Source organism: Populus euphratica, unplaced genomic scaffold (genome assembly GCF_000495115.2).
Source record: "Populus euphratica unplaced genomic scaffold, PopEup_1.0 scaffold13.1, whole genome shotgun sequence".
Taxonomy (NCBI): Eukaryota; Viridiplantae; Streptophyta; class Magnoliopsida; order Malpighiales; family Salicaceae; genus Populus; species Populus euphratica.
This window is the reverse complement of record NW_011499872.1, coordinates 633,540-644,108: the sequence shown is the minus strand read 5'-3', so window position 1 is coordinate 644,108 and position 10,569 is coordinate 633,540. Positions and strand designations below refer to the sequence as shown.

Sequence of the window (10,569 nt, the reverse complement as noted above, 5' to 3'; positions counted from 1 at the left end):
TTTTAACTTGAGTTATTTTTTTATTGATAAATAAAAATTTAATAATTGTTAAATCAAATAAAAAAATATACCAAACTATTATATTTTTATTTTATATGTGATTGAGATCTAAAAATCACTGTAAACATGACAAAATCATGTTAAAAATTTATCTAGAAATTCTAAAAAAAAAATTAATTTTTATAAACAATTTATTATTAGTATTAGGATTTTCATATTATATACATAATAATTTAAAAAATAATAAAAATAAAATATAGATTTATAATAATATTTAAGAACCATGTTAAAGCTTAAAAGTAAACAAATTTAGTATTTTTTTTCCCCCGGAATACCAAGAAAAACAAAGGGATAAAAAAAAAAAAGGAATCAAGCCCAGTGTCTGCCGACGACAACAAGCTAGGTGTGCACAAGCCTGATTCTGTTGTTTTTTCCTTTTTCATTAAGGACATGCCATCTGTTGGAAAATAATGTTATTAGTGAAAGTAAAATTTGTGATCTCATGGCTTTTTTTAAAGTGTTACCAACCGAGCCACAACATTAAATTGCTATGAATCAATTTATAAAATATTTCAAAGTGATTTATTGTATTAAACTATTATATGTTATTTTTTTATTAACATGAATATCTAAATAATATTGCATGTATATAACTCGATTAAATTTATGAATTTTAATATTAGAGAACTCAAACTTATAATTATTATAATATAAATTTAAAATCTAATTATTTAAGTCACTTTTCAAAATTTATAAAAGTTAATAATATCATAAAGCATCGTATAACCAATAATATTCCAAATCTCATCATCCATCAATTTTAAATTTTATTATATCAAATAAGATAGTGAATAGCTAAGTTATTGCTATTTTTTGTGCAAATCATGCACACTCATCTCAAAATTAATTATACAAATTTAAGGAACACAACCAAACATGAAAAAATTTAAATAATAATTAGCTTGACTAGTAAAATTGTTGCTTAGATTTACTGCAAGGTGCCTATGCTCATGGAGTAGTATAAGTATGTGTTTGACTTAGAGATATAGTGGTTTTTTATTAAAGATATGATTTTTATAAAGTATAAATTATATCTTTAAAAACTAAAAATACATGTTTTTATATAAATTTCATAAAAAAAAAAGCTAAAATTATCTCTAAACCAAACACTCTGAGTTTTTCCAGATGAAAGGAGGAGCTTAAACTTGGGATTATAACCACTATAAAACTCATAAAAAATAATGACGAGGTATCCATTTTTCAGACAGGGAAATTCTTTTGTTTTTTTATGGTCGAAGTAAATTCTTTTCTTAAACGGTCTGATATTAGCATATAGCTTTTAGGGGAAAAGTAATAATAACTATGTTTTAAAATCATAGCAAAACCAACGAGGCAAACATTGCCAAGTCATTTTTTTTTCCCAATAATAAAAATATTATCTAATTAGTTTATACATTAATCGGGAGATTAAATCGTTATCCAAATAATTTAAAAAGCACCCTCGGATAACCTTATGCATTTTAAAAGATTTAATTAAAAAATTTAGATGTTGACTTTTACAATTTAAACTGAAAAGGTAAAAAAAAATTCTTAAGTGGTTTAAAGATGGTTGGAGCCTAGTGTAAATTGTGTTTTAATTTTTTTTAATATTTTTATAAAAAAATAATTTTTTTTATAATTTTTAAATTGTTTTAATATATTAATCTTAAAAATAATTTTTAAAAAATAAAAAATATTATTTTAATATATTTTATTATAATTTATAAAAAAAACAACTACAACAACACTCAATATAAACAGGTTTATAATCTATCCAACTACCACAAACATTACAATTACAGTTTCAATTATTATTAGTATTATTATTATTGTTATTATTATTCAAAAGCTTGCTAAATTCAGTAGAAACGAACCGTCAAAATAACTGTCAAAATATACAACACAGAGCAGAGCCTAAACTCTTTTCTTTTTTTAAAAAAAAAACCCGTTCTAACTGGAGCCTCACATTTCTCTTCTAACTTTTAGATTCAAACAGGTTTTAATCGGACAGGAATCTTGTTCTTTTGTCCGGGACTCAATACGAACAGAACAATATTTTAAAAGTCAAATGTAGAGGCGGTTTTTTTCTTTTCAAAACTACATTTCGATGATTTTTAAAACTGTGTCGGCATAAAAAAATATTAAATTAATATTTTTTAATTTTAAAGGGTTGATGTTAAAAATAAAAAATAAATCTGAAAAAAATACATTTTAATATAATTTTAAATGGAAAATATTTTTAAATAAATATTATACATTACAATAATTAAATTGCTCTGATTACATAGTGAGACTACTCAATAAATGGGCCTACTTAAAAGAAAAAAGAAAAAAACACAAAGTGGATCAGCAACGATTGACGAAGCCACAAGGCCAGACCTTTCCTGTTACACGTTTAGAGCTTGATTTTTTGAAATCTCAAACACTGTCAAGCCCATCTGCATATGTTTTTTTTATTGTTTATTTTAAGATGGTCATAGAGGGATAGAAAGATCCCTCACAAATTATTATTTTTTATAAAAAAGAAAAATCAAATGAAGATTAATAATTTGGTGAACAATTCCCTCCATGTGCAAAACCGGGCTATAACAGGAGCTGATTTCTGTTATTTTCTGGCATGAATATTGTTTGATGTTTTCTCTATTTAAGTACTATTTGCGGAAACTTATTTGAAAATAAGATTGAAAACATTTAGGTGAAATTGATAGCAATGGTTGATGATGCCAGAAACTCTTTTTAATTACATTTCATGATTATTTACGCAGAATAGATGGCACCCTCTTTTTCATCCTCTGCTTAAACATGATTTACCTAACTTATATATTTTAAGATTATTTTAGAATGTGATTGTGGTTATTTTTTAAATATTTTTTTGTAAAATAAGATTGAAAACATTTAGGTGAAATTGATAGCAATGGTTGATGATGCCAAAACTCTTTTTAGTTACATTTCATGATTATTTACGCAGAATAGATGGCACCCTCTTTTTTATCCTCTGCTTTTCTTGAAAACATGATTTACCTAACTTATATATTTTCTGATAGTGTAATTATAATTATGTTTTAATAATTTTTTTGTGTTAAAATATACAATAATGATTTTTTTTATTTTTTTAAAATTATTTTTAATATCATCACATCAAAATAATTTTAAAACACTAAAAATATATTAATTTTAAATAAATAAATAAATTTAAATTTTTTTATAAATACCTTTAAAACACATAAAGAATAGGCTCATTCACTACCACTTGCTACTACTTGCTTCGTCCATCGACAGACAATTACTCGTGATCCTCAAGTTTTTAAGAAGTGACCAGATCTAATATCTGTGATTGCAAAATGTCTCAAGCCAACAACATTCAACAGCACGCTGCCACCTGATGAAGTGATATTCCAGGGATATATACATATAACCTATAATTAATTTTCATAAAAATCGATTAGTTTCATTAAAAATAAAAAATAAAATCGACCATAAGAGAGGCTAGGGCTAGCTATATGAATCGATTCATTTTATTTGCTAGAGAGAGAATAGGGAAAAAACCACGATCGAGGAGGGCTGCAATATGCTATAAAATCAGTAGCACTGGACCATTTACAAAGATTAAAAAACACCACTACCAAATGGAAACTTTAAATTGAAAGCAGATCATCAACGTGAGCTGCTGATCACCCTTTAGCTAGTTGTTTTCAGTAAATTTAATAACGTGCAGATTTTAGCCATCTTAATTTCATTTTAAATTAGTTTGATTTAGGAGCCAACTACTCCCCTAGCTCATAAGCGTATTATTGATTGGAGTCCTTGTTTGAACCTAATTTTGACAATCAGTCATGATGGGTCATTGACACACGATCTTGTAGTAGTGATTTTAGGTATGAATAGACTTGAAGTTAAGTCTCTCAGCATAAAAATAAAAATAAAAGTAAAAACTTGAAGTTGGTTTCCAAGAAAAAGTTTCTTGCTGACTCCTGAATTGGATAATTAATGTCATAAAAATCCCATGGCAAGAGAGAAAAAAATCAATAATAAAAGTAAAAGCTTGAAGTTAATTTTCAAGAAAAAGTTTCTTGCTGACTCTTGAATTAGATAATTAATGTCATAGAAATCCCATGGCAAGAGAGATAAAAAAAAATAACAAGCCAATCCCTCTCTCTATCTTTTTTTTTTATCCTCCTTGTTTTGGATAATTACATTTTTCCATGAGTTGGTTTTTCCTTCTAAAATTATGCTTAAACCAAAATATGTAGTAGCGTGAAGCTAGCTAAACCTTAGTTTATCTCATCATAATCACCACCAAATCTTGATATCAGCTGCGCCTCTGTTTATTACTCCTAAAGGCATAAGATTTGAGGGCTTCATTTTAGGTTTACATTAGCAACGATCATCCCTCATGCATGAACGAGTCTGCTCACCTTTAGAAATATTTGAATCTGAGTTTTTCCAATAAAAATTTTCAAACTAAATAATTTGAACTACTGGACCATCTTCTGAGAAAGCCACTTGATCCCTCTTGTAAAATATCTCCCTTAATTTCCATTTAATTAGGAAAATATGGCAAATCCAAAGATAAATACTTTAATTGTATAATAATAATAATATGCCTGTCATTTAAATGTAATCACCACTCATCACCAGATTAATTATCATGTTATACCTCATCTTTGTCTCATGATGACGTGATAAAACTGATCATTTAAGTAATTAAATGAAGATGAAATCAATACCATGATCTAGCTTCTTATTTCATGTATATGAACAAATTAACAAATATAAATACAAGATGTATAGCGAGTGTTCCTAAATCCAGGAAGAACGAAAGGAAAGGGGAAAAAACCTAGCTATAGGTATAATTTCATGCGACTACACATGTAAGATCTAAAAGAAACAATTGACCATAGGAGCTGTCGTTCCGAGCTTAAACAACTCCATGTCATTCTCATAAGGAGTCAAATTCAAATCCAAACTCAAGACCCTCCTGCTAGTGGATCTCTTCATGACAGGAACTGCTTTTTGATCATCAGTGCTAGGAGGTTTCAGAGGATCCACCTGGTTTTGATCATTCAAGGCAGCTCTATGTCTCCTCATGTGACCACCCAAAGCTTGTCCAATAGCAAACTCTAGTCCGCAAATAGAGCACTCGTGCGTTTTAGGCTTTGCTGGCGATTGAGTCTCGAAGCTCCCTTCTCCTCCCATCAACCTTGGCTTCTTGTGACTTGCACGGTGACCACCTAGGGCTTGAAACGATGGGAATTGCCTATTGCATGTTTTACACTCAAAAACACGAGCAGGAGAAATATTGCTCATGGCATGATCAAATGAAGGAAAAGAATATGATTCCCTTCCCTTGGATAGAAACATCAAGCAATTAGCCATGGTTATGCTATCAATCTCTCTCTCGTGCAGACCTCTCTTCATGGTATAAGAATATGAACAATAAGGGTTTTGTTATACTTTGGTTTCAAATGTGAAAAGGATGTTGGATTTGCTTAGAAGATGGAATCATGTAGGAGTCATATCGGTGTGGTATTTATAAGTTGTTTGGTTTGTGTAAATTGTGTAAGTGGTACACCTATCATTTGACTTTTATAGTTGACTTTCCCTAGAATTACATCTTTGCCCTTGTACTTGATGGAGACGAAAGCGAAGAAGAGATAGGGGACTAAAAAATAATAATAAAGTTAATTATTGATTGTAAAAATGAGCCGTCTATTGGCACGTAAGCATGACTGAGAGGCTGAGCCAATAGGATAGAGTGAGTCCTTCCTGGAATCTTCATTTTTCTAGAAGATTCTCATGAGTTTGGTTGGCTAATTAAAATTTATTTATTTATAAAAAAAATAGTTTTTTTTTAACAATATTTTTTAAAAAATAAATTTTAAAAAATTAAATTATTTTTTATATTTAATAGTATCATAAAAAATAAATTAAAAAATAATTTTCAGAATTTAGTTATTTTATGAAAAATAACCCGGAAAATAACTTTATTAATGTATTATTTTTTTCAAGTTAATTTATTAAAATAATAAAAAATAAATCTTATAAATTAAAAAATTGAATAACAATAGAATTGAAAAAATATAATTTCATAAATTATCTCAAATAAAATAAATAATAATCAAAACAATAGAGATCAAAATATCTAACATAAAAAATTACAAAATAATAAAATTAAAATAATTAAAATTAAAATTTCATAAATTATTTTAAATAAAATAAGCAACAACTAAAAAAATAAAGACTGAATTTAATAAATAAAAATTTTTAATTTAAAAAATAATAAGAAAAAAGTAAATAACAATCATAAGAACCAAAGTTAATATAAAAATCAAATTAAATCAAATTTTAAAGGATGAATTTGAAAGAAAAAAATATTCAAACAAAATATATAGTAATTAAAAGTTTGAGAACCAAATTTGAAATAATCAGCAAATAATATGATTTTTTTAAAAAAAGTTTCACAACTTCTAGAAAGTGTTTTTCTCCCAAAATAAAAAGAAAACACTTCCCTGAAAAGAAAGTTAATTTTTTTTTTTAAAGAAAAGTATTTTTTGTTGATTAGAAAATAATTTTTATTAATCAACTTTTCTAATAACAAATAAATATAGGAAAATTTAAAAAATAATTTCATAAAAATTACTTCCTAAGAAATAAACACACCCATAGTTTGAATGAGGAAGCAAATAGAAAATTTTTAGGGTGGACTTTTTGGACAATTTCTTTTTTCCACAAGTGATGATCATATATATTTAATTATTGAGTATTCACATTAATTCAGATTAGCAAGGAAAAAAAAATACTTGCAATGTTTTATCTATATGGTATATTCATAAGCAAGTGGTTATTTTTTAAGATTAGTGATTAATTGATAAAGATGAGATTAGTTTGAACTTGAGATTTCAATTGATACAATTATTTTACAAGATTAAAGAAACTAATTAAGGATTAAACTTTTCTCAAGCTCGGAAAATGATGAGGAACTGTGAAGGCATGCATGATTGCCTCATCACGTGGCCTAGAAACTGAACAAAGAAATGGACAACATGTCCAGAGAAGTCATAGTTATTTCTAGAATCATATATCAAAGTACGTGAGGAGTATAACTTCATCCAAAAAAAGAAGATATACATTGGGTTTTTTTTTTTTTTGGTGTAATAAATGGGGTTTGAATTTGTACTTCTACTAGACGCCTGAAAAAGGTCCCGATCAAGTTACAAATTGCACGCAAGCTCCCCCCCAGCTAATAGTTTCGACCATTTTAACTTTGTAGTGAAGATGTTAAAATTCTCTTCGAACTTTGAAGCAGAAGAAATATATATTATGGAGTTATCTTTACGTGACTTTTACTATATATTCAAGGGTGTTAGATAAGGGCGGGCCTGCTAGTTAGAGAGGGAAACGAGAAAGGTCAAAGTCTGGATTGTACTCCTGTTGAAGTCTTCAGATCCCTCATGCTCGGCAACAAATGGAACAGCCGTGGGTTGTTAGCTAGTTTCTGTGAACTAGACTTTCTGCTTCGAAAGAAAATTTGAATGGGGAAGTATTTTTTTTATGCTGGAACATTGATTATTTCTTCTTCTTCTTTGGTTATATACTTAAAGATGACTAGAAAAGTATTACGGCAGCTTAGCAAAATTAATTAATACAATTAAACATACAACACTCCAAAAGCTTATAGCCATAAAATGTTGTTAGTCAACCATTGTTTCGTTATGAAAACTCAGAGTAGTGTGTGTTATTAGCTTTTTTAACTTAGTTTATGTTTTCAATAGCACAAAAAATTGACTTCTCTAGAGATTAGCTTGAGCCGAGCAAACCAACTGCACTACTTTGAATGAGTTCTGGGTTAATAATATATATCCCTTCGTCTTTGTCGAAGTTTATTCAATATACTCCCCTTTATTTTTCAAGAGATGGAAATTTGAACTTAAATATCGTATTGAAATAAAATATATCTGGCCACAAATACCGCTCAACTCAAGCATCCATGGATTTCTTACACCAGATAAGGCACACACTACTGCATCGTATGCCATCCACATCTTTTCAAACATTAAAGAAAAGATATCAAAACGGTACAAGTTTTTTTAAAAAAATTAAAATTTTGGATTATTAATTTAATTAGGTTTAATAAAATCAGCTAATTTAAATAATATAAAATAAAAAATACAACTCCAATGAAAAAAAAACTAACAATATAAAAAAGATAAAAAAAACCTTGACCGTGCCCATCAGGGTAATCCATAGAAGGCAAGCAAAAAAATAAAAGCAAAATTATAAATCAACAATTGGTGAGGGATGAGTTACAAAATAATAATAATAATAATAATAAAGGCTAAAAAAAAGAAATAGCAAATAAAAAACTAAGTAAAGGTAATTTTAAATTAAATATCAAAGAATTAAATTAAAAAAATTAATTAAAAATGAAAAAAACAATACAAAATTAAAAATTAAATTTGACACAAAATTTAAATGGAATTAAATGAAGGGCAAAATCAATGAAAAAAATCAATCAAAATCAATAAATTATATAGCATTTGAAAAAATAAACATCAAATTGGATAAAAAAACAAACAAGATGGCACATTTATATTTTGGCAAGGAGAAAAAAAGAAAAAAAATCCACTAAAATCTAACCGGTCCTTTATCATCCACATACATAAAACCATTGGAAAGTCTGCGAGGAGTCGCTTCGAAAATTATTTTTCAAAGCTGTGTTTAGATATACGGCGATATTGCATGCACTACTTATTTGTTGGCACATGTTATACACTCACTAACAACTATTTTTGTATTAATATTTTTATTGGTAAAAAAACTAAATCACTTCTAACTAATCAACTTTTTAACAAAATTTATTATTCAAGTGAATATATATATGCGCGCACTAATTTCATAATGATCTTCGTTTTTTATTTTTAATTTAATTTTAATGCAAGAATATACACACACGATTTAGTTCCAAAACCTGATCTCTCTCTCTCTCTCTTTTCTTAAAGAGAGAGTCCTTATCCATTGGTTTTCCAACATTAACACATTCGTGTGTCAATAGATTGTACTTATGAAGGTTTCCTTCCTCTTCTTCTTTTTTTTTAAGTGTAGGAAAAATAAGGGGCATATTGGGATGTGGCAACATGTGACCAAACATGGAAACAAAAACTCTCTGAGACTGAAGTCTAAACGTAGGATGGCTCCTCGCAGAACTAGAGAGCGTGGCGGATTGTTATTATAATTAAAGCCTCGAAACCAGATTTCTTCCACTGGCACGACTAAAGCATTTTTCTTCGAGCCCACGGTTCCAGAAGTAAAGTAGTGGTTTAATTCCCAACTTGCAGTGCCGTGCAGTTCAATACACCTTTATTCCCCCCCACCTCACGGTCTTCGCACAACATTTTTTTTTTTTTTTTGTAAAAATATTTCGCAGCAATATGGAAGAGTGTGTACACAAACGGCACAGTATTTGACTTAATGCATAGAGTTGATTTTATTTAGGTTTTGACCATTGATAAAATTGGCTTAACCATAAAAACTCTAACAAATTAATTAATCCATTTGTTGGACTCTGAAAATTTCGTAGAAAATACGTTCTTCATCAAGACCTTCCCATATGCTTGATTTTTTCCAGAAAAGCAACCCAAACCTTTCACATTTATACATTGCATAGTAATTAATAATTAATACATATTTATTGCAGGAAAATGAATATTAGCCTCCTCACATCACATTAATTATATCATTTTCTACCAGCGCATGCGCTGGTGTGTTTTTGTCCAGAATGGGAAAACGACTACTCTTCTAGGTTACTATGAGAGAGAAGGCCCGCTAACTTGGAAAATAAGTGTAATTAAGTAGTATTGACTTTGTTGAAGAGTAATATGAATGATATTAAAATTAGATCTGTTGTCATCGCCAGAAACCGTCAATTTTAGCGGTCACGATCCAGTCTAGCAGCGTGCATGAAAGGTTTACTACTTCTAATTGTGTCCAAACAGGGCTCGGCTTAGAGGAAGACCGGCTCTAATATACTTGAGCCATAATCTTAACTCGTATGCATCAGTCTCGAAGGGGCCACCACAATACCTAAAACTTGGATTATTTTCTTTTGAGTCTAAACGTAGAGTACAGCCAGGAATTTAGCATTGAAAAATTACCACCCATTGTATAGGTTAACACTCATTGTGCATCCAAATAACTTTAAAATAAAATTGTTACTTTTGTAGTTTAACTAATTATAGAGTTTGAATAACGTAGAACTACGGTGTTTTTCCAACGCCATTAAGCTTAGCCTTTAGCTATTGCAAGGGATATTTCTCGTAGGAAAAAGTATGGAGATTGGAAACTAGATAACCAAAATCCCAAATCTCTCCATATGGGACCAGTTTTCAGCTTCCCTCACCCCCGAAGGTGGTTAAAACTGACTGCTATTCGTGAGGTCCAGCCGGTTCACGACAAGAAATTGCGCCCGAATTTGAGGGACATAAGCCTTGACACGTTTGCTTGACTTACTACAAAGACTTGCCTCGTGGCCTT

The 10,569-nt window shown here is 28.9% G+C and overlaps 1 protein-coding gene across 1 annotated transcript; it reads right to left on the bottom strand.

Moving 5' to 3' along the window:
• Positions 1–4,754: 4,754 nt before the first annotated feature.
• On the bottom strand, positions 4,755–5,600 carry LOC105127501 (zinc finger protein ZAT11-like). Its single transcript, XM_011028829.1, has one exon. The coding sequence runs from the start codon at positions 5,455–5,457 to the stop codon at positions 4,918–4,920; it is 540 nt and encodes a 179-aa protein (XP_011027131.1). The 5' UTR covers positions 5,458–5,600; the 3' UTR covers positions 4,755–4,917.
• Between the last annotated feature and the right edge of the window lie 4,969 nt (positions 5,601–10,569).